This window comes from Conger conger, chromosome 16, assembly GCF_963514075.1.
Source record: "Conger conger chromosome 16, fConCon1.1, whole genome shotgun sequence".
Classification (NCBI taxonomy): domain Eukaryota; kingdom Metazoa; phylum Chordata; class Actinopteri; order Anguilliformes; family Congridae; genus Conger; species Conger conger.
Window position 1 is genome coordinate 4264453 of NC_083775.1, and position 23437 is coordinate 4287889.

At 49.7% G+C, this 23437-nt stretch overlaps 1 protein-coding gene across 1 annotated transcript in view; it reads left to right on the forward strand.

Annotated features, from left to right (window-relative positions):
* LOC133115008 (protein shisa-6) overlaps positions 1 to 23437 on the forward strand; it is a 100874-nt gene that overhangs the window by 10098 nt on the left and 67339 nt on the right. Inside the window, exon 2 of the mRNA XM_061224706.1 lies at positions 3238 to 3395. Within this exon, the coding sequence (XP_061080690.1) occupies positions 3238 to 3395 (158 nt within the window). The remainder of the gene's footprint in view (positions 1 to 3237; positions 3396 to 23437) is intronic.

Here is a 23437-nt window from a genome sequence, read left to right on the forward strand (position 1 = left end):
CCACAGCCAGCTGGGACATCACAAAATCAGGTCATTTTTTGTCCGTGAAAAAAAAAAAAAAAAAAAAAAAAAAAACCTGCATATCCACCCTGGACGAGAGAGGCTATTAATACGCCATCCCAAAGTCACACACGGTGACACGGAGAGAGAGAAATAGAGGGAGCGAGAGAGAGGGAGAGGGAGAGGAAGAGAAAGAGAGGGAGGTGTGCAGGATGGCTGCTGTAACAGGTCCACATTGACACAGTTAAGAGGCTGTAACCCAGTTTTGCTTTCAAACCGAGCTGCCCACAGTGCCAGACACCCTGCTCAGCTCTCAACACTTCCTGTTCAGTGCCCAAACCAAGCTGCCCACAGACCCAGACACCCTGCTCAGCTCTCAACACTTCCTGTTCAGTGCCCAAACCAAGCTGCCCACAGTGCCAGACACCCCCGCTCAGCTCTGAACACTTCCTGTTCAGTGCCCAAACCAAGCTGCCCACAGTGCCAGACACCCCCGCTCAGCTCTGAACACTTCCTGTTCAGTGCCCAAACCAAGCTGCCCACAGTGCCAGACACCCCTGCTCAGCTCTGAACACTTCCTGCTGTGTCGTTACACCTGTGCTTCAGACAGGAGCAGATCTACAAAGCATGTGTGCGGGGAAAAGACTTTGAGAAGAGCCCTCACACACGCCTCTACAGATCCCCTGGACCCCCAGGACAGAAAAGCGTTCCCCGTGATACGGTTGTCACTGGAGCGCCTCACTAGAATAGAATAGTAATTCATAATGTGTTATTTAGCTGACACTTTTTATCCAAGGCGACTTACAGTTGATCAGACTAAGCAGGGGACAATCCCCCCTGGAACAATGCGGGGTTAAGGGTCTAACGGCTGTGCGGATCTTATTGTGGCTACACCAGGGGCTTGAATGACCAAACCTTCTGGGTCCCAGTCATGTACCTCAGCAACTAGGCTACGAGACCTGGGTCAAATACGTAATCGATTTGGATTCAAATATTTTCAGTGCTCAGTTGATCTTGCCCGGTGCAACCAAGCAAACCAAGAGGACCAGAAGGCAGGGTTTACACATTTTGAGAGTATTTAATTGGTTCCAATACACCAGGCAAGCTCAGTAAAATGTAGAAAAAGCATTTGAATCCAAAACAATTACATATTTGACCCATGGTCTGTTCCTACCATGTCCACCACCCAAGGGAACATGATGGCCAGTAGGGTTCCCATGTCCATGGTCTTCAGTCTTTTCTAGGGGTCTAGGCGCTGGGGTCCGGTTTCATGCACAGCACTTACAGACAGACTGCTGCTTGCACTGATGAGGGTTTACGAGAGCGTGACCAGACCAGAGGCACGTTTAATCAGAGAAAGAATCGCCACCTTTTGCTAAGGTTTCTGGGTTGAACCATACGTTTCTACCCAACTGTGTTTGCAGCAACAGGCCTTGATGCATGTTTGCTCACTTTGGGAGGGTGTGTTGGGGGTGTAGCCCGAATCAATAATGACGTACGCCGATGCTTTAAAGCCAGAATGGCCTTCTCGGATGCCATCGTAGCAAACCGTGTGTCAGTCCACCCACGGTCTGCAGCCTCCGCTTCAGTTTAAATAAACGGTTTTAAATGAATGTTTTGTCAGGGCCGAATGTGACCCTGGTCAGAGCAGAGCGAACCCCTCCATCCCTCCATCCCTCCCTCCCTCTCGCCAACCCTCCCTCCCTCCATCTCTCTCCCTCCCTCCCTCTCTATCCATCCCTCTCTCCATCCCTCCCTCTCTATCCATCCCTCTCTCTCCCTCCCTCCCTCTATCTATCTCTCTCCATCCCTCCCCCCCTCTCTCCCTCCCTCCATCCATCCATCCATCCCTCTTCTCCCTCCCTCCATCCATTCATCCCTCTCTCCCTCCCTCCATCCATCCGACTCTCCCTCCCTCCCTCCATCCATTCCTCCCTCTCTCCCTCCCTCTCTCCCTCCCTCCATCCCTCCCTCTCTCCCTCCCTCCCTCCATCCATCCATCCATCCATCCATCCATCCATCCATCCATCCATCCATCCCTCTCTCCCTCTCCCTCTCCCCCTCTCCCCCTCCACTACACTACACTACAAAATGGCCGCACACACTTCGGGGTGGACTGACAGAGTTGGCACCGGAGCGGGCTGGATCCAGTAGGAAGCGTTCCCCTCTCATCCACACTCTGGAACAGAGCAGTAACCCCTCCAGCCTCCAGCTAACCCCTTACATTTACAATTCATAAGCTCTGCTGCCCATGAATCCGTGATGGTTCGCCCTCAATCTCTCTGCAGTTTAAAAAAAAAGAAAAAGAAAAAAAGAAATACTTATTTCCGCCCCAAAAAAAAAAACAAGCATATGGGGTTTTGAGAAGCGTGAAGGCACATCAATGATTCAGGAGGGACGGCAGGTGAGTTTCGAGGCATATCCGAGCGGAATTGAGCGATTCCGGTTTTCCAGGCCATGGCCTCCGTGGAAAGGGAGGCCCACATTCACAGTGAAAGGGCCCAGATATGCCCCCCCCTGAACTTCACGGTTTGACCACCTCCCCCAGTACGGCTCAGTGGAGCAAGGATCCTTTACCACACTCACACTCACACTCACACTCACACTCACACTCACACTCACACTCACACTCACACTCACACACTCAGGGGTAACCCAGGGAACCACCATCATAACTTAACAAAAAGGGTTCGATTTCAGGAAACGTTTTATACTTTGAAACATATTCAAAAATGTATACAGCATATAAGTCACTGTACATAAACTCTGGCCAGAGCCCCTTACAGTAACGGGTCCAGGGGATAGTTCCTGAAGTTGTAGATGTCTCAGTATGGCAGTCACAGACTTGGCCTATCTACCTTGTGTACTGGACTTATGTTCATGGCCCTACTACCACTCATATATTAATTGTACCTTATCTGACGTGTCTGGTTGTTTGTTCTATGACCTTGATAAGCACTGTTTTGTATGCCGCTTCGGATGAAAGCATCTGCTAAATACAAATGTCATGTAAATGTAATGAAATGGGTCCACGAACCCCCTGTTGAAAACCAAGGTACTACATGACCTCCACGTTCCCCCAAATCCGAAATTATACAACAGCACACCTGCCTAACTGTCTCGGGACACTCAACGCCGCAGTACGAAGCCTGAAGGCTTGCTGTGGAGTCAGGGAGGGGGAAACTGTGAGAAGACCGTTGTGTTCACAGTGTCATTCTCCCTCTCTCCCCCCCGCAGGGCCCTGGCGGACATTTTGAGGCAACAGGGGCCAATCCCGATATCGCAGTACGAGCAGGAGAACATGGCCGCCCTGGACGGCTCGCCCAAAGAGAACACGCCGATGAGGACCGCCAAGAACCACTACACGCCCGTCCACGCCATAAAGCCGAACCACGGTGAGTGCCGGTGATCCTGCGTTATTTTCTGTTAACAGCACCGCCGCGGCGGGGGGTGGGGAGGGGGAGGGGGAGGGGGAACTGAACCCTCGCCACGCACGGATGCCATTTGAATGACATTATTTATCGGCGTGGAAATTGAATTACAGCTGCCTGCGCACGAGGCAGGGTAACGCGCGCGTCTGAAACGGATCGCGTGTTCAGCATCGCGCTCAGTGGCACACACTGGGCCTGTGAATTTAAACCTTCTGGTGGAAAAAAAAGATAAGGCTGTTCCTTAAACCATGATAGATAAGGTCCCCACAGAACGAACCTGAAAACAGCATCAGGGGGTAAACGGGCAGGGGAACAGAATTGGTCCCCCCTGGTGAGAGACATCTACGCAACAGATGGGGGGGGGGGGGGGGCACTGTGTGCAGGTTACACCCTGGAGCTACAGATTCATCCCCGGCTCCACTCTGAACTGCATACTCTACACCCATCCATGTGGACTTTCTACATTACCTGGCATCATATATATACAAGGCGACATGGCTCAGGCAGTAAGAGCAGTCATCTGGCAGTTGGAGGGTTGCCGGTTCGATCCCCCACCCGGGCTGTGTCGAAGTGTCCCTGAGCAAGACACCTAACCCCTAAATGCTCCTGACGAGCTGGTCGGCGCCTTGCATGGCAGCCAATTGCCGTCGGTGTGTGAGTGCGTGTATGAATGGGTGAATGAGAGGCATCAATTGTACAGCGCTTTGGATAAAGGCACTATATAAATGCCAACCATTTACCATTTATCTGAACTGTTAAGTACCATCGTAACCTATAGGCCAGCAGAGGATGGGCATCCCCCTATAGCCGGATTCCTCTCCATTTCTTCCTCCTGTGGAGTTTTTTTCTGGTCACTGTTTCAGGGTTTTTCCTCACATGCTATCAGGGGGCTGAGGGCTGATCTTCCCCCATGTATTCTTCCCTTCCGTCACTCTGTGAAGCGTCTTCGGGGAAAGTCTGCTGTGAAAAGCGCTACACCAACACCTTCTCTCCACCAGTCGCCCTGGCTAAATGAGCTGGCGGTTGTGCACACCGGCGTGAGCACGCTCAGACTAGACTTCAGAAAAATGTTTTTGTGAAAGGGACTGAAGGACGGTCTCCGGCCGTCGTGCGCGTGCACTCATCGAGATCTGGAGCCGACGTGTCAGGTGGTGTAAACGTTAGGGCTAATTAAGTCATGACGGGCAGAAGCTGGCACCGAACCCAGAGACGGATCGGGGCCCTCGTTAGCCGCCCCCGTCCCTGGCGCGGGGCGGTGAGGAGCGGGAGGATAAAAGCGCATCTGCGCCGGTCTCTCCAGATCAAGCCGCTCCTTGATCTTTCCAGAACATCGGCGGTTTGTCAGAATAACCCGACCGTAAACGGTAACGAGGGGTAGACGGGTCCTCGCTGCACACGGAAATACTCTGGACAGGAAATTAAAGCGAAGCGTAATTTGTTTTAAAAAGAGGAAGCCAGCGCGCTGGCGAGGAACCGTCTGCGGAGCTTCCCGAGAGCTTAGCGCTGTCCTTTCAAGCCGGACCTGCGGCGGAGTATCTAACGCGGCTCTTAACCCGAGGAGCGAAGCTGATTTGGGGGATTTTGAGCGATCGCAGCGGTTGAAACGGCGCGTGTCTCGGACGGGGCCCGTTCCGGCACGTCTCGCGCCCGCCCGGCTGCCTCGCCAGATGCTCGCCTTCACATCAGAGTTATCCCCGCACCTCCAACTCCTGAGACAGGCACTGCGGATACACGGAGGACGTGCATCTGGATCCGGACATATGGAGCCTTCGGTATATATGAGACATTAAAATAAAAAAAAACGATGAAAACTAGGTGCCTGTAGTGCTGCAGGTTTGTCCATAATAAATGTAAATATTTAATTTGTTATGTAGCTGAGGCATTTATCCAAAGCGACTTATAGTTGATTAGACTAAGCGGGGGACAATCCTCCCCTGGGGCAATGCAGAGTTAAAGGCCTTGCTCAAGGGCCCAGTGGCTGTGCGGATCTTATTGAGGCTACACCGGGATTAGAACCACCAACCTTGTGTGTCCAAGTCATGTAGCACTAAGCTACAGGTGTGTCTATGGAGTGAAATTCACTTGAACATGTACAACACTTAAATACTCACAGTACAGGGCTTTCCATGGCGTAGAGAGCGCACTTTGTGGGTTTTTTACAGAATTTTGGCCCAAATATCCTCTGCTGGTTACGGAGGTCGAGTCCAAACGTTGGTTACCATGGAAACGAACGCGGTTAACCAGCCGGTCGGGCGCGTGGGTGTCGGTGATGTTGGCGGGAGCGCCGCTCTCTTCCGCGACCGCGCGGGTTCTGCGGTCCGCGCGGGTTCTGCGGTCCGCACGGTCCACAATAAGACGGGAGACATCACGGATAATTCACTCCCGCCCTCCGAACCGGAACCAGGCGTCGTTGTGGGAAAGGAAGTACCAGGGAGGCCTGTGGTGTAGTGGTTAAGGCCCATGACTGGGACCCACAAGGTCGGTGGTTCTAATCCCGGTGTAGCCACAATAAGATCCGCACAGCCACTGGGCCCTTGAACAAGGCCCTTAACCCTGCATTGCTCCAGGGGAGGATTGTCTCCTGCTTAGTCTAAAATCAACTGTACGTCGCTCTGGATAAGAGCGTCTGCCAAATGCAGTTGATGTAAAAATTACGCCACTGAGAGAGTTCTTCAGGGGAGCGGAGATAACCTGGTGAACCAGCCAATGGTGTTTCCCCACGTGTGTGAGTCAGAAAACACAGGTCGCCATTTCTGAAGATTTCTGAAAAACACGTCATGCCATGCGTGATCCAAAAAAAATAATAATAAATTTCATTAAAACCGGTTTCTAATAAATACTCCACACAAATAGTGAATATCTCTGAATGCTTTCGTCTGGCCTCATTAAATATCGCACGGCTATAAATTGGCAGAGCAGAGAGTCAGGACAGAAAGGGCAGCTGCGCACTTTTTAAACTGATTTACACGCGTTTATGCTCCTAAAACACAGTGCGAGAGCTTCTCTCTCCTCTGTCGCAAGTTCATCAATTAGCCGACACCGGATACGCACCCTTACCTCCCGACAGGAAACCCAACCGCCGCCGGACATGCCAAACACGCCAGACACTGACACGCCAGGCACTGACACGCCAGGCACTGACACGCCAGACACGCCAGACACTGACACGCCAGACACTGACACGCCAGACACTGACACACCAGACACGCCAGACACTGACACGCCAAACACTGACACGCCAGACACTGACACGCCAAACACTGACACGCCAGACACTGACACGCCAGACACTGACACGCCAGGCACTGACACGCCAGGCACTGACACGCCAAACACTGACACGCCAGGCACTGACACACCAGACACTGACACGCCAGACACTGACACACCAGACACGCCAGACACTGACACGCCAGACACGCCAGACACTGACACGCCAGGCACTGACACACCAGGCACTGACACGCCAGGCACTGACACGCCAAACACTGACACGCCAGGCACTGACACACCAGGCACTGACACACCAGGCACTGACACGCCAAACACTGACACGCCAGGCACTGACACGCCAGGCACTGACACGCCAAACACTGACACGCCAAACACTGACACGCCAGACACTGACACGCCAAACACTGACACGCCAGACACTGACACACCAGACACTGACACGCCAGGCACTGACACGCCAGGCACTGACACACCAGACACGCCAGACACTGACACGCCAGACACTGACACGCCAGGCACTGACACACCAGGCACTGACACGCCAGGCACTGACACGCCAAACACTGACACGCCAGGCACTGACACGCCAGGCACTGACACGCCAAACACTGACACGCCAAACACTGACACGCCAGACACTGACACGCCAGGCACTGACACGCCAAACACTGACACGCCAAACACTAACACGCCAGACACTGACACGCCAGGCACTGACACACCAGACACGCCAGACACTGACACGCCAGACACTGACACGCCAGGCACTGACACACCAGGCACTGACACGCCAGGCACGCCAGACACTGACACGCCAGGCACTGACACGCCAGACACTGACACGCCAGACACTGACACGCCAGGCACTGACACGCCAGGCACTGACACACCAGGCACTGACACGCCAGGCACGCCAGGCACTGACACACCAGGCACTGACACGCCAGACACTGACACGCCAGACACTGACACGCCAGACACTGACACGCCAGACACTGACACGCCAGACACTGACACGCCAAACACTGACACGCCAAACACTGACACGCCAGACACTGACACGCCAGGCACTGACACGCCAGGCACTGACACGCCAGGCACTGACACGCCAGACACTGACACGCCAGGCACTGACACGCCAAACACTGACACGCCAAACACTGACACGCCAAACACTGACACGCCAGACACTGACACGCCAGGCACTGACACGCCAGGCACTGACACGCCAGGCACTGACACGCCAGACACTGACACGTCAGACACTGACACGCCAAACACGCCAGACGCTGCCACGCCAGACACACGCCAGACACACGCCAGACACACGCCAGACACACGCCAGACACACGCCAGACACTGGACCCCGGGGGTGTGTCGCACCGTGACTCATCTAAATATTTATGATGCCAGTGTTCAGTGTTCAGTGTTCAGCGTTCAGCGTTCAGCGTTCATCACAGGTTGATGTCAAAATCCCCTGCCAAGCTGCATTAACGAGTCTGCCGGAAAAAGCAGAAACCAGAACAGAACTAAAGCCGGCGTTCTCTACAATCTGGAAACCCCCCCCCACCCCCCCCCCTGAAGAAAACAACCAGGGCCAACTGGCGTCTTTCAGCACACCAGCCACCAGAAACACAAACATGCCTACTTCTAGTACATCTGGTGGAGTTGGCACAATATTGGGAGGGGTGAGAAAATGGCAGTCAGCTTTTCATATCCACAAATTCTCAATAGACTGCATTTATAAAGCGCTTTCAACCGAAGTGCTTTACAATGAATGTCTCTCATTCACCCATTCTCACACACACACACACACACACACACTCACACACTCACACACTCACACACTCACACACTCACACACTCACACACTCACACACTCACACACTCACACACACACACACACACACACACACACACACACACACACACACACACACACACTCACACACTCACACACTCACACACTCACACACTCACACACTCACACACTCACACACACCAACGGCGATAGGCTGCCTCGCACAGGCACCAACCAGCTCGTCAGGAGCATTTGGGGGTTTGGCGTCTTGCTCAGGGACACTGACACACCCAGGGCGGGGGATCGAACCTGGAACCGCTCTGCACCTCCTGAGGTAAAGCCGCTCGACTAACGGCAGGTTGGCTAAAATAGAAAGCAGGCGAGTAAAGCATCCGGCCACCCAAAGTTTCCCCCAGCGGGGGAACAGGAGAGGGATCGGCCCAGGATGTGGAAACACACACCTGAACAGCTTCTGAACCCGCAAAGAAGGGCATCTAAAACGGGCTCTGAGCCTTCTCTCACTGCAACACTTTCCATTACCAAGCACAGCGGTTTAAAGGATCCTGGAAGTCTTTTTTTTTTTGGGGGGAGGGGGGGGCTTAAATGTTCCAGTTGGGTGGGGGGGGGGGGGGGTTCATTTCAATCTGGTCTCAGAAGGACCTCTGCCCAAAAAGCCATTTTATTTTTACATTTCTTAAATCTTTTTTCTAAGGTTGTGTAACGTGGTGAAAATGTTGTCTTGTGAATTTCCTGGGTTACAAACAATATTTTTCAGTGGAAAAACAAGTGTGATCGCAACCTTTTAACACAGTTTATCAACCGTTTCTCAAGGGTGGCAAAAACCGCGCTGGTGTTAAAACAGAACTACAGTACTGCTATTCTCCACAACTTCACTGCAATGGTGTTCGTTCTGTAAGCAAATCTGTCATTTACTGTTGAATGTGTACTGCAGAGCCCATGCAGCCACATTAAATGCACAGAAATAGAGAATCAATGGCAGAAGGCAGATCCATGTCGAAATGAACACAACCACTTGTCTTTATGTGACACTCAAAGACTTCACAATATTACACTCTTCTTTAATATTTATAAAATGTATTTAATGTAGCATTTATTTATACGATTATTATTTTTTCTTCTCAGTGGTAGTGGGGTGGCCTGTAGCGTAGTGGTTAAGGTACAGGAATGGGGCACGCAAGGTCGGTGGTTCTAATCTGCACAGCCATTGGGCCCTTGAGCAAGGCCCTTAACCCTGCATTGCTCCAGGGGAGGATTGTCTCCTGCTTAGTCTAATCAACTGTAGGTTGCTCTGGATAAGAGCGTCTGCCAAAAGCTAATAATGTAATGTAGAGACCTCATTGCGTGTGCAAAGATTCTGTATATTATGTAACTCCTTATAAAACCATATATTAATCCTTGAAAATATCACAACAAAACGTATAAAGGCATTTTCTAAAGTTTACTTTCAACCAGATAGGTTGGAGAAAACACATTTGTACTCAACAGTGCGGTGTTGTTTTTGCAGCCAGTCTTAAGTACACTCAGTGTTCATGAAGTAAACCCAGGGCAAAGGGTTCAACAGACATATGAGGAAGTATTTTTCCCACACAGAGGTCCCTGTGTGGAGCAGCTTCCCAGGACATCGTGGAAACACAAACTCTGGGGGTCAAGACCAGGCTCGATAGGGTGATAGACACTGTGCAGGTGTTAGGTAAATTAGGCAGTTGGTGCACTTCAGTGGTAGGAAAAGGCGAGCATTGCTGGGCTGAATGGCCTGTTTGGAGCATTCCAATGGGTTCTGTCCTGTAAGGCTCCGGAACATTCCGATGGGTTCTGTCCTGTAAGGCTCCGGGAACATTCTGATGGGTTCTGTCCTGTAAGGCTCGAGAAAATTCTCACGGGTTCTGTCCCGTAAGGCTCGGAACATTCTGATGGGTTCTGTCCTGTAAGGCTCGGTACATTCTGATGGGTTCTGTCCTGTAAGGCTCCGGAACATTCTGATGGGTTCTGTCCTGTAAGGCTCGGTACATTCTGATGGGTTCTGTCCTGTAAGGCTCCGGAACATTCTGATGGGTTCTGTCTTGTAAGGCTCCGGAACATTCTGATGGGTTCTGTCCTTTAAGGCTCGAGAACATTCTGATGGGTTCTGTCCTGTAAGGCTCGGAACATTCTGATGGGTTCTGTCCTTTAAGGCTCGAGAACATTCTGATGGTTTCTGACCTGTAAGGCTCGGAACATTCTAATGGGTTCTGTCCTCTAAATCTCGAGAACATTCTGATGGGTTCTGTCCTTTAAGGCTCGAGAACATTCTGATGGGTTCTGACCTTTAAGGCTCGAGAACATTCTGATGGGTTCTGACCTTTAAGGCTCGAGAACATTCTGATGGGTTCTGACCTGTAAGGCTCGGAACATTCTAATGGGTTCTGTCCTCTAAATCTCGAGAACATTCTGATGGGTTCTGTCCTTTAAGGCTCGAGAACATTCTGATGGGTTCTGACCTTTAAGGCTCGAGAACATTCTGATGGGTTCTGTTCTGTAAGGCTCAAGAACATTCTGATGGGTTCTGTCCTGTCTGTCCACAGGGGTGCCCCCTTTAAAGTCTGCTGCTCAGAGATATTTGCGCAGGTGTGAAGTCAATGGGATGGTGGACAGACAGGACAGGCGGACAGGTGGACAGGCTCAAAAGGTGTTCACACAAGAGCCCAGCGTCACACATTTTGGGAAACATCTCATAATCCTTATCCTCATAAACATCCATATCCTTCACATTAAAAGTACAGCTCCACAGTAATCTTTCAGGAATGCAATTTTACGGATTCCAATGTATCGCTATCAGTTCCAACAGGCAAGTCGATCAGCGAAACCCCCTCAACTGATTATACCCATTCAGATTTGAATATAAAAACTTTTTTTTTTCCAATTTTGCACCAAAAATATTTTACTGAACCATTATTTGCCATGAAAAGGAAGGAAATACTGAAGACTTAAATACTGAATCTTATCCAACACGGCACACAAAGTTCCGTGAATCTGTTCGGAATATTTGGGAGAAGGCACATCAACCGACACGTTGGTGAATTGCTGTGAAAATTAATTCAGTTCTTCCCTGTCCCCCGTTCAACCTTTCCTTAAAGTTTCATCATATTATGCAAATGTGTTTGGAAGTTGCCTGACAGGGCGGCCTGTAGCATAGTGGTTAAGGTACATGACTGGGATACGCAAGGTCGGTGGTTCTAATCCCGGTCAGTGTAGCCACAATAAGATCCGAACAGCCGTTGGGCCCTTGAGCAAGGCCCTTAACCCTGTATTGCTCCAGGGGAGGATTGTCTCCTGCTTAGTCTAATCAACTGTACGTCACTCTGGATAAGAGCGTCTGCCAAATGCCATTAATGTAATGTAATGGAAAGCCACACCCACCACCATGCCCCCATTTCACCCATTGGTGTATAAAGTTTAAACAGCTCTTCCCTGACAGGCAGATGGGACGGCGGTCAGTGGAGGCAATAATCTGCATTTATTCGTACGCCAATTAAACATATGAGAGACAGTAACATTGATTTGTGAAGCTAGTTCGACAGTAAATAAGAAACCAACTGCAAAGAGCCTCTCACACATCAGTCCAAAAAAGCAATCCATGTAATTTCATAGCGTTTTACCCTTTATGTTTATCTGTGATAACTTGCACTGCCCAGAAATAAAACCTACCAGACCTCCCTTTATTTATAGCGGACTGGAGTTTATTCTTCATCTGTCATAAAAAAAAAAAAAAAGCTGTATTAATCCAATGTGGTGTTTTATGTGTGAAAGGGGTCCAGCGATGTTGGTGGCACATTCATTTTCATCAGCGATATGATTTAATCCCGGTGATGGGAGACCGCCCAAGCTCGCTAAATCACCGCTAACGACATCCAGAGTCCGGTCCAAATCTGACGGAGATCTGAAGCCTTTGATAAGCAATGCCCTGGCCCAGACCAGAGGAACAGTTGGGGAATGTTGGATTAGAGTTTCTAAATTTTTTATACGTACACGATGCAGGTTTTCTTGCGGGCGGAAAATGGGCAGCCTGGTGAGGAGGGTCTGTTACAGTGAAACACACCGTCGTAAGCATCGCCGTCCTCATCTCTGAGATAACGAGGCTTCACGTCTGGAGTGAGGGTGGGGGAGCGGACAGCCCCTAACGCAGGGGTGTTCGACGTCGGTCCCAGAAGACCCCTGTGCGTGTGCTGGTCTTCATTCCAACCACAATTACAATCCCAGAATTTTAACAAGCTCAGGTGAGTCAACAGACTCCTAATTGGTGAAGGCGTGGGCAGACGTGGCCACTAACTCTAAAAGCTTTGGTAGAGAATTAGGAGTTCAAAGACAGAGCAAATGATAACGGGCCGAAGATGCAGTGCGTTAAGTTTAAGAAAAAGCAATTAGCCTCTGAAAGAACTCACGTATGTGTTTGACAACCCAATTAGGAGCCAATCGATTCACCTCAGTCCTGAATTTAATCAGTTTCATATTTCTGTTAAGGCACAATAAGCACAACATGGACATCATGGCACGCACGGCTATTTCTGACATAATATGGCTTACAAGGGTAAATAATCCCTCAAAACATGAAAAGCACTGAATAAAAAATTTAAAAAAACGATTAACAGCTGAAATTCTGGGATCGCAATTGTGGATGAAATGAAATCCAGCATACTCCGGAGCCCCCATTATATTACACTACAGCCATTTAGCAGACGCTCTTATCCAGAGCAGCTTACAACAAAATGGCCGACGAACAACCAGGGCCGAAGTTGACCTTGTCCAGCTGGAACAGCACAATGATCTGCCCCAGAAGAGAAACCCAAAAGAGGGGTACAAGCACTGAACCCATCACACACCAGCAACGAACATTGACCGGGACCCGGAAGGGCGGTGGTTCAAGCCCCGGTGTAGCCACGGTAATACCCGCACAAGCTGAGCGTAACCCCACATTGCTCCAGGGGAGGATTGACCTCCGCTTAGTTCTAATCTTTGCTTTGGATAAAAGCGTCAGCAAAATAACAAATTATCAACCAAACATAACATACTAAACAATACCATGAGTGCAAAACGAAACCCTAAGTTATCAAAGTACCTATTTAATTATATTATTAAATCTATTCTGAACAGGAGGCAAGCTTTATAAAGCATTTATAAGATCGGCTTAGTCTGGCTCTTTTGATCATTTTAGTTTAAAAGAGCTCTAGTTCTTCTTCTTTTAAAGTTTACTTTTTACATTAAAGTCTGAGGGACTTGGTCCAGTGCCATATCTCCGCACCTTGTGTTCTGGGTCCCGCTGTTTGCACAGAGATGATTATTTTCCTGTGCGCTGCAGAGGACCCTGTAAAGACAACTTGGGCCACATCCTATAGGGCTCTGGTTGTTTGTCTCTGTTGTCACACAGGCTCTATAAATAATATGAAATAAGATTACGGCTTCCTTCACAAAGTCCAGGTAGGTCAGCAGAGTTAAACCAGCTGTAGGGTCAGTTATTAATATTTCTGAGATGAGGGCATGATGCATGCAGGGTAGAACACTCACGACGGCATCCTCCAACTTAACCTGAAGTTCTCTGCCAATGAGCCGCCGACAACTTCTCTCATATGTCCAAAACCCCCTTCATTAGCCAGTTACAGTCCCCTTCCAGGGGAGGCAGGCAACCCTAACTGTCATTCATCAGGGGTGTCCGATGTAACCCCAAAAGGGCCGGTGTGGGTTCAGGTTTTCATTCAGCCCAGCACGACGACACCCGATACTACTAATGAACTCATCACGGTCTGCAGTCATGACCTTGATAAGTAGAATAAGGTCTCAGTGCTGGGCTAAAGATAAAAACCTGCACGCCACACAGGCCCTTTTCTGGAGAAGACTAGACAGCGCTGGTCTGCAGGAGTCCAGCTTGCAGGGGCCTCTCTGTGTGATTGGTTCACATTCACACACGGTATCCGCCAGAGCAGGCGCACAGTCGTGAATCTGCATTCAGGGACTTTTTGTTCAAGTGAATAATATGAAATGAGGTTACGCGGTGAATCTGAAGGAGCATCATCCCCTCTGCCGCAGCGTAATGAACATAATGAATAGAGCGGCTCTCTCTCCCCCTTCATAGTGTGGCTCTCTCTCCCCCTTTATTGTGTGGCTCTCTCTCCTCCTTCATAGTGCGCCTCTCTCTCCCCCTTCATTGTGCGTGCGGCTCTTTGTTGCTCAAACGCATTCGCGCTCTCGTGTTATTCAATAAACGCCCGCATTGTCTCCCTCCCGATGAAGCGATTCATCCCCTTTACACTCCGCGTACGGCGTAAATCGGGGAATTAATGTCTCGGCTTTTGTAAAAAAAAAAAAAAAAAAGATTGGACGCCCCAAATTCTCCAAAGTCGTCCTCATATTGGTTTAATAAATTGTCTGGCACCTAAAAAAGCACCTCATCCCAGCGCACTGTGCAAAGCTTGGCCTGATATTATATTGGCAATAGGGTACGGACGATGAAACACATGGCCGGTTATTAAAAAATGTTGACAGGCAAGAGCTCTGCATCTCACCACAGCTCAGCAGCGGGAGTATTTATGGATTCATAACGCTGCTGTCCGACTGAAGGGGGTCAGGACGGGAGCACAGTCGCCTGTCCCCCTCCCGGTAACACTCTGATGTCATAAACCACGGATTTATGAAACATTACAGGACAAAGCGCTCGGGATGAGCTCCGTTTCAGTGCTGAAGGTAGCAGGCTGAGCAGAACCTTAACGCGGTCTCGGCAGAGTTGGACACGATGCAGGAGGCACGACCGGTCAAGTGAGATGCCATCAGCTCCCATCGTACGACCATCAGGAGAACACAGTTATTGACTTTCCAAAAGCAATGACAGGACTGAAAGAGGATTCAGAATTGGCTCGTTAGCAGGTCAGTTAATAGAGAGTAAAAACACATGAATAAATTCATAAAATTCAAGATATGATCAACTCCTGCTTTTGTTTCTCTGTTACATGGCATACAATGTCAATATTATCATTATATACGGATAATATTTTCCTCATACCTAAAAGTAGAAGGTAGCATCTCATCAAACACTCATATTTTAAGAATAATATTTATGACATTAAAACTGGCGTGTTAACATCGGCAAAATTACCCTTTAGTAAGGCAATACCAAAAACATGAACATACTTGTGGTTAAACCACATTTGGGCATTGGCATGGAGACCCTAATCATCACCACCTTAGCCATAACCTTAGCCATTGCTTTCAAAGCACTACATAAGTTATTTAGCTGATGCTTTTATCCAAAGCGACTTACAGTTGATTAGACTAATACCAGCAGGGGACAATCCCCCCTGGATCAATGTGGGGTTGTGTGGCTCTTATCGTGGCCACACCGGGGAGTGAACCACCGACCTTGCGGGTCCCAGTCACGTACCTTAGTCGCTAGGCCACACAGGAGGAATATCAGGACGGTCGTGTTGTCTTTTTTTTCCCCCGACGGTAGATAGGTCTTTTCCGACAGGGATATTTTTATTTTGGAAACGCCTAAAGGAGGGAGAGGGAGGGAGGAGAGGCAGACCCCCCTTTAGACTTTCACAGCGTTCGTTTCCCAGTCGGAAGAAAGGTAATTAACCACACCTTCCTGCCAGCTCGGCTGCCGCTGGATCCGGGGGGGCGGGGGGGGGCTGGGGGGGCGACGCCGCGAGCCAATCAACTCTAATTAATATCGCAGCGCTCTCGACAGCCGGAGGAAGTGCTCGGCTTTCTTTATTAGGACAAAGTAAACTTGTTTATAACCCTCCAGGTAACCTTCCCACTCACCAATTAGGTCTGCCGCAGCAGGGCTGCGCGAGGAACGGGAACGGATCTCTGTGCCCGCCGTCTTCAAGGGCACGCAGGCCGCCGAACGCCCCCGCCCTCTCTCTCTCCGGAGGAAAGACGAGCGCATCCCCTCTGCGGAAGTGTTTTTCTCCTAGAGCCGGATCGACCTGTGGGTCCCTCCTCTCCCCCGTCTGGCAGGTCTGTAACGGGCGAGGCTTTGAACTGAGGTTTCAAGGAGCGAGGACGTTCCATTTGCTCAATTCGCGTTCTCTCGATTTTCCCGTCTTCGCTTCCCGTTCTTTCATCTCGTCCTAGCCCAGGGGTCGGCAACCCAGGTCCTTGAGAGCCGCAGGGTGTGCTGGCTTTCGTTGTTACTTGGCATTAATTGATCAATGAAAGCCGTTGATTACACAGTTAACTCACCTCACCTGGTTTCTTGGGTCTGAATCGGTTGCTTATTTTAAGGTGGAGACGAAAGCCAGCACGCCCTGCGGCTCTCCAGGACCAGGGTTGCCGACCCCTGTCCTAGCCTCTCCCGATTGGTGGAGCTCGGGTCGAGAAAAGGAGGAAGGAAAATGAAGAGAGGGAACTGGAACGAGCCCCACGTGACTGGAGCAGTCAGAAGAGAAAAGTTGCTCGTTTCACACCAAGAAGTCCAACCAGATGCAGAATTCTGTTGAACTTTGACCTTTGATTCCTCCATAGTCTCTGCATTTCAAGCCAAGGCCATCCACCGTCACTGTAATTACGGTTTCTACATATTTTTTTTTATCGGTTTTGCATTTACATTGAAATATTATAGAATCGGTTTTCTCCGTTTCAAAATGTTTCAGAGAGATTAACCTCGACTGTGGCTACAGAGAGCCCTGGCAGCACCATTAGTCTTTTTGACGCTTATGCATTGCCACTTCCACGTCCCATAATTCAGACGGCCACGTTCTCAAAATATTGTCCTCCGGTTTCCATTGGCCGTGGCGGGCGGGCGGCGTCTCTGTTGCCGAGCGCCGGGGTCTCTGTTGCCGAGCGTCTGTGCGTGCCCACTCCCCGCCTCGGCTGCGATCACTTTGAGTTTCTTTTCCGGCGGTCTGAGTCATCGCTAATTTCCCAGGGTTGAAGCCTTGTAGCACGTTGTTGCTTTGTCCTCCTGGTTTTTGTATTATTTTTGGCCTTTGTTTGGCCAGGTGTGATATTTTCTCAGCCAACAGTGAAATCTAATCGAGTTTCGTGTCAGGAGATGTGCCCCCAGCCTCAGGCATCCACCATTTTATGTCTCATTGCTGTGTTCCTCTGTCCTCTCTCTCACCCTGCACAAGTTTCCCCCCCGCCCTCCCCACCCCCCCCCCCCCCCCACCCCTTCCTCTCCTTTCCTGCGAGAGCGAGCCATTGATTGGGGAAATAAAATTCCTCGCTGTGCGTTTTTTTGGCTCCAGTTGAGACACGATGCCGGTAAAATAAACAGACTGTGGGGTAAATCAGTTCTGTGGTCTCTCTCCACTCCACTCTGGGGTTTTAAAACTCCTTATTGTGTGAGGTCACAAATGTGTGATTAGAATGTTCTTCACTGAACATTCCAATGCTGATGTAACAGTCACGACTGATGACGGAGTTCTAGAACACTGACTTACAGAAGAATTCTGGGGGGAAAAAACTACATCATTCCAAACAACCTTCTTTTCAACCTTCCCCTTATCTGACAGTGAGTACTGAATGAGAGGAGTATGCACAAATGGGAAAATAATATATAACTTATGCTATGATTTATGAATCTGAAATAAATTGGAACAGGAGCAGTCATTTTACCCACTGATCTTATACTCTAGTTTATTTAACAAAAAGAAAAAGGCATCCTCAATTACCTTCCTCATTATCAACAAATTAAGTGAAAATGAAGATAGGATCTTGGGAAAATTCCCTCCGTTTTCTCACGCTGGATAAGTGTGGCTGGATAACGAGTCTGGAGGACGTTTAACCGAAAAATCAATTTATAATTGACTATAATAGGCTGATAAAAAATGAACATACCAGTCCAACTGAAAGTTAGAGCAATCGCATTCAGAGTTAATTTACAAAACAAGAGAGCAGACGACAAGCGGCTGGCACACAACAGCCGCCTCGTAAGCCAGGGATTGGCAACCCTGGTCCTGGAAAACTCGGTTTTTCATAAAAACCGACAATCCGGGCCCAGAACCGGGGGGGGGGGGGTGAGGCGGCAGAGCAATAAACCGGCTCCATTGATCAGCCCGTTGCCCAAGTAACCAGAGAAAACCCGAGCAGCACGCCGCCCTCCGAGGCCACAAAGCCAGACCCACGCACCGGCCGATCGGGTCACAACCCAGACCCCGTTCCCAACATGGCCGCCAGTTTGAGCGCGGTGCTGTAAGGGGACTCCACTGCCATTTCAGGTTCAGTTTCACAGCGACAGGGCTACAGCAGACGCTTTAGTCGTATTAAATATCGTATTGGGCGTATTAAATATCTCAGAGGTATGCAGTGGTGTTCCCAGAGGGGGGTTCCCAGTTTCTGTGAGCGTCTATTCCCATACAAACGCTGAAATCAGGGATGGGCAACTCCGATTCAGGCCCTTAACCCTGCATTGCTCCAGGGGAGGATTGTCTCCTGCTTGGTCTAATGAACTGTTCATTGCTTAGGATAAAAGCGTCAGTGAAATGACATGTCATGTAATGCAATGAAAATAATTAGACCACAATAAAATGCTACAAGACAAGAACATTCATCGGCGGCTGTTTATATTGACCGTGCCTCTGTTTATATGGCTAAAAATGACAGAGCATGAAAATGATTGGGCTAATTAAATAATTAAGAGCAGAAGTTGGTCTGAAATCCATAAACCCTCGTTGGCCATCTGTCTTAAAGCTTTGATGATTAGGCTTTTCCGGAACGCGTTTTATAAGCCAGTGTTTAAATAAGCCAGTGTTCTAGAACTGCACTGCTTTAGGTCACCGGTCGTGACTGTTACATCATCATTAGAATGTTCAGTTAAGAGTATTCCAGTCACACCTTTGTGATGTCACAGGGGGGCGACCGTAGCTCAGGAGGCAAGAGCAGTCATCTGGCAGGGCTGCGGGTTCTATCCCGTCCTGGGTGGTGTCCCTGAGCAAGACCCACCTCTCCCGACAAGCCGATTGGTGCTTTGCATTGTGAGCATGTGTCGGTGAATGAGAGACATTACTTGTACAGAAAAAGCGAGATAAATGCAGTCGATTTTTACCTTTTTTCACACCTTGAGGGGTGAAAGGCCTGAATCGTTGAAGCCAACGTACAGACTCCTACTTGCTTGCTTCCGAGATTTTGGAACTCCTGACACACAATCTTGAAAAGAGACAATTGGTTATTTTGTTTAACAGACCGCAGGGCAGACGTGATGCAGGGCTGCGGGCTGGTTAAACTGGGCTCGTCTTCCCCGTTAAAACAGGAAGTGAAAAGAGGCACAAGTGTTCTACATGGCTCCCGCGGTCTCTCTTTCATTTCTCTGTCCCAGATTTAGCAGAGCCGCGTGTGTGATTGGTCCCCGCTCAGCGCCGGAGAAGAGCAGGCGGGGTTATCTTCCACGCAGGAGCTTCTCCTGAGAGGTCGGACAGGCAGTGAAACGGGCGCCGGCACGCGGTCCCCCGGCAGGAATATAGGACACGCTGAAATGTAGCGCTTCCGTCCGGGGACCGGCGAGACCCCTCGTACGTCACCCCCACGTCCGCGCGGCTGAGATAGAATGTGGGCTGCACCCCCTGGAACCTTCCGGCGGAACGGAGGTGGGAGACGCCCGCCCGTCCGTCCGTCCGTCCGTCCGTCCGTCCGTCCGTCCGTCCGTCCGTCCGTCCGTCCGTCCGTCCGTCCGTCCGTCCGTCCGTCCGTCCGTCCGTCCGTCCGTCCGTCCGTCCGTCCGTCCGTCCGTCCGTCCGTCTGCGGGACCGCTCTTATTTGTGGAGTTATGTATTTGGGGTGGTGTCGCTCTCCCTGGTCCCCGGCCGCGCCCGTCTGCTCAGCGCCCTACTAAGACGTCCCAGATTCAGGCTCAGGGAGGCAGACGGACCGATCGTGTTACAGGAACACAGGGCCCGCCAGCAGTCACCTTCACCCCACTGCCTGCCCCACACACTCACACACACACACACTCACACTCACACTCACACTCACACTCACACTCACACTCACACTCACACTCACACTCACACTCACACTCACACAGACACTCACACACAGACACTCACACACAGACACTCACACACAGACACTCACACACACAGTCACCTTCACCCCGCTCCCTGCCACAAACACACACACACATTACATTGCAACGCAGGGTTAAGGGCCTTGCTCAAGGGCCCAACAGCGGTGCGGATCTTATTGTGGCTACACTGGGATTAGAACCACCGACCTTGTGGGTCCCAGTCATTTACCTTAACCTCTACACTACAGGCCTTAACCACTACGCTACAGGCCGCCCCTTACAGTGCTCCGGTTCCCCTCTCCTCAATTCCCCACAGCAACGCTGCAGATCAGAAACTGGTTCCTAGTTCATTTGTCAGAAATAAAAAGGCTTGAGAAAGGTTCTGCAAACTGTGAAGTACTGAATGGAAGTGAACGGATTAGTTTAAAACCGCAGATCAAAAGTCAAAAGTCAAAACATCAAAATATCAGTTTGCCTCACATTGGGTAAAAAATCTAAACTGAATGCTGTGATCAAAGTAATTATATTAGCTCTTCCTTCTTCCTATGATTACGAATCATTCTTTCACACAAGGACTCCTTGCTTGTGCGTGTTTATGTACGACAGTTTTAATGGTCGATTAACAAGTTATGTGATTGCAAATTCAGGACGTTTGAACATTTCATACTCTGAGAACGCGGAAAAGTGATGAACATTCTAATCCGGAATCAATGGCCTCTAAAAAATATATGTATATATATATATAGACAGATATATATATATTTTTAAAAAACCCTAACTGCGGTCTCTGGCAGTGCTTGCAATGTTATTGATTAAAATGACATGCGTTTTAGACATCTCTGTCCAGACTGATGGAAGGCAGACGTCCGCAAAGCCGGTCATTTAAAGTCAATCAATAAAGTCTCAGGAGCAGGAGACGCAGTGTGGAGTCCTCATTTTATTTCAGCTTCGTGCGTCTCCGGCGCCAGAAATCCACAATCTAACGCATCTCCGATATACCCTGAGCTGTAATATATGCGTGTACACTACATGGACTGTGAGGGTGAATGTGGGAGGCCAAAACAGCAGCATTTACCCAGGCAGAGGGGAGTATTTGTAGAACACAAATCAAGGCTAAGATCGCTTTCAATAACATTAGAGATGGCTTTGGGCCCAGAAAACCAGCTCGTTAAAAACCTGCCACCAAATACAAGAGTCCGCGCTCTCCCGCTCTCTCAACCTCAGCCCCCACTCCCCCCCCCAAACTCATCCTCCTCCCCCCCCGAACTCATCCTCCCCCCCCCCCCAAACTCATCCTCCTCCCCCACTTTACTTTGACCTCTAAAGGGCCGCCACTCCTGTCCTCAGACCTCATTAATTCTTAATGTTTGTTGCGTCATTACATCACTACTCGCAAACTTTCCCTGAAGACTTTTCCCTGCAGACTTTTCCCTGCAGACTTTTCCCTGCAGACTTTTCCCTGTAGACTTTTTCCTGCAGACTTTTCCCTGCAGACTTTTCCCTGCAGACTTTTCCCTGCAGACTTTTCCCTGCAGACTTTTCCCTGTAGTCTTTTTCCTGCAGACTTTCCCTGCATTGTAAATTTAAATAGTCCATTTCACAGCTCACAAGCCAGGTGCATGAACCAGGTTGCACCATCAACCAGGTTAATGATGCTGCAAAAAATAAACTTGTTCACCCCAGTTAACTAGCGTCTGCTCTTATCGTGTGGGCTACGGTCAGCTTCTTCCGGGTTTTAACCAGCGCATTCAGTCCCGGGAAACGTCAAACACTAAAATTTGCGAATATTTATGCTCCTGGGACTCGACGGTGGCGCTGGACGAGGTGCGATTGTGCACGTCCAACATTAGTGAATGTACGCAAGTGAGATCATCAGCGGCGTTTATACAATACCGCCCCCGTATGACACAGCACGCCAGGGAACCTGGTCATCTCACAGCGACCGGGGCTGGAAAACCACAAATAAAGAAATAACCGAAGGCTGCTGAGCATGTCTGAAGGCTGGGGAGCATGTGACGGGCGGTGAGAACTCGTTCTGCATATTCCTGACGCAGAGCGTGACTCACCCGTCCGCACTTCAAGCCTGACGGCAGACGGGTCTTTACCCAACGTTACATCTTTCTGAATAATTACCACGTTACCTCGCCTTAATCCCATAACCGCGATATCACATCTGACGGTTGAGTATTTTGTACACATTAGTTTTAGAGACGGCGCGTTGGAAAAGCCGAACGCAATTCCCGTACGGATTTGCATAAGCTGAGGAGGCCGAACCAGACATGCGAGGAAAAACATCAGGGAACATGACAACTCTGTGATAAAAAATATCATCGTGTTCGTGTGTGTATGTGTGTGTGCGCGCGCGTATATAACCTTGCGGTTACATTTTCCAATGTAACCGCAAACAGACCTGATCTCACTGTGACCGATGAAGACCATCGAGAATAGGCCGCGCCTTCGACTCGAGTTTGGAAGAAGCGTTCCCAACGAAACAATTAAAATACCAGCGATTACTGCAAGCCACAGCTGAACTGGGTTATGAGTGGCAGCTCCTCGTTTTTATATTTGGACGTGGAGGCCATGTCCACAGGCTGGTGGCCTGACTCAGAGGGCTGAGATTAATCGGGCTGAACGGAGACCGAAGCAGCGCTCAGTCTCTGTGCGTGGAGGGGATGGTTCTCATACCCATAATGCCTCCTCCTGGGGAAATGTTTATTTTGTGTGCTAGATCCGTACTGCTCTGCTTTCTGCTACTCAAGTGAATGACATCAGAATGCAACTGACAAATGTTGGGTGCATATAATGTATTTTATAAATGTGGACCTAAATAAGGAATTAACAAATGTGTTCAGGGAGGGAGAAAAAATCAATAAAAGGGAAAAAAAATAACTTGGGGTTGTGTGTGTGGGTGTATGAGTATGTCTGTGTGTGTGTGTGTGTGTGTGTGTGTGTGTGTGTGTGTGTGTGTAAGTG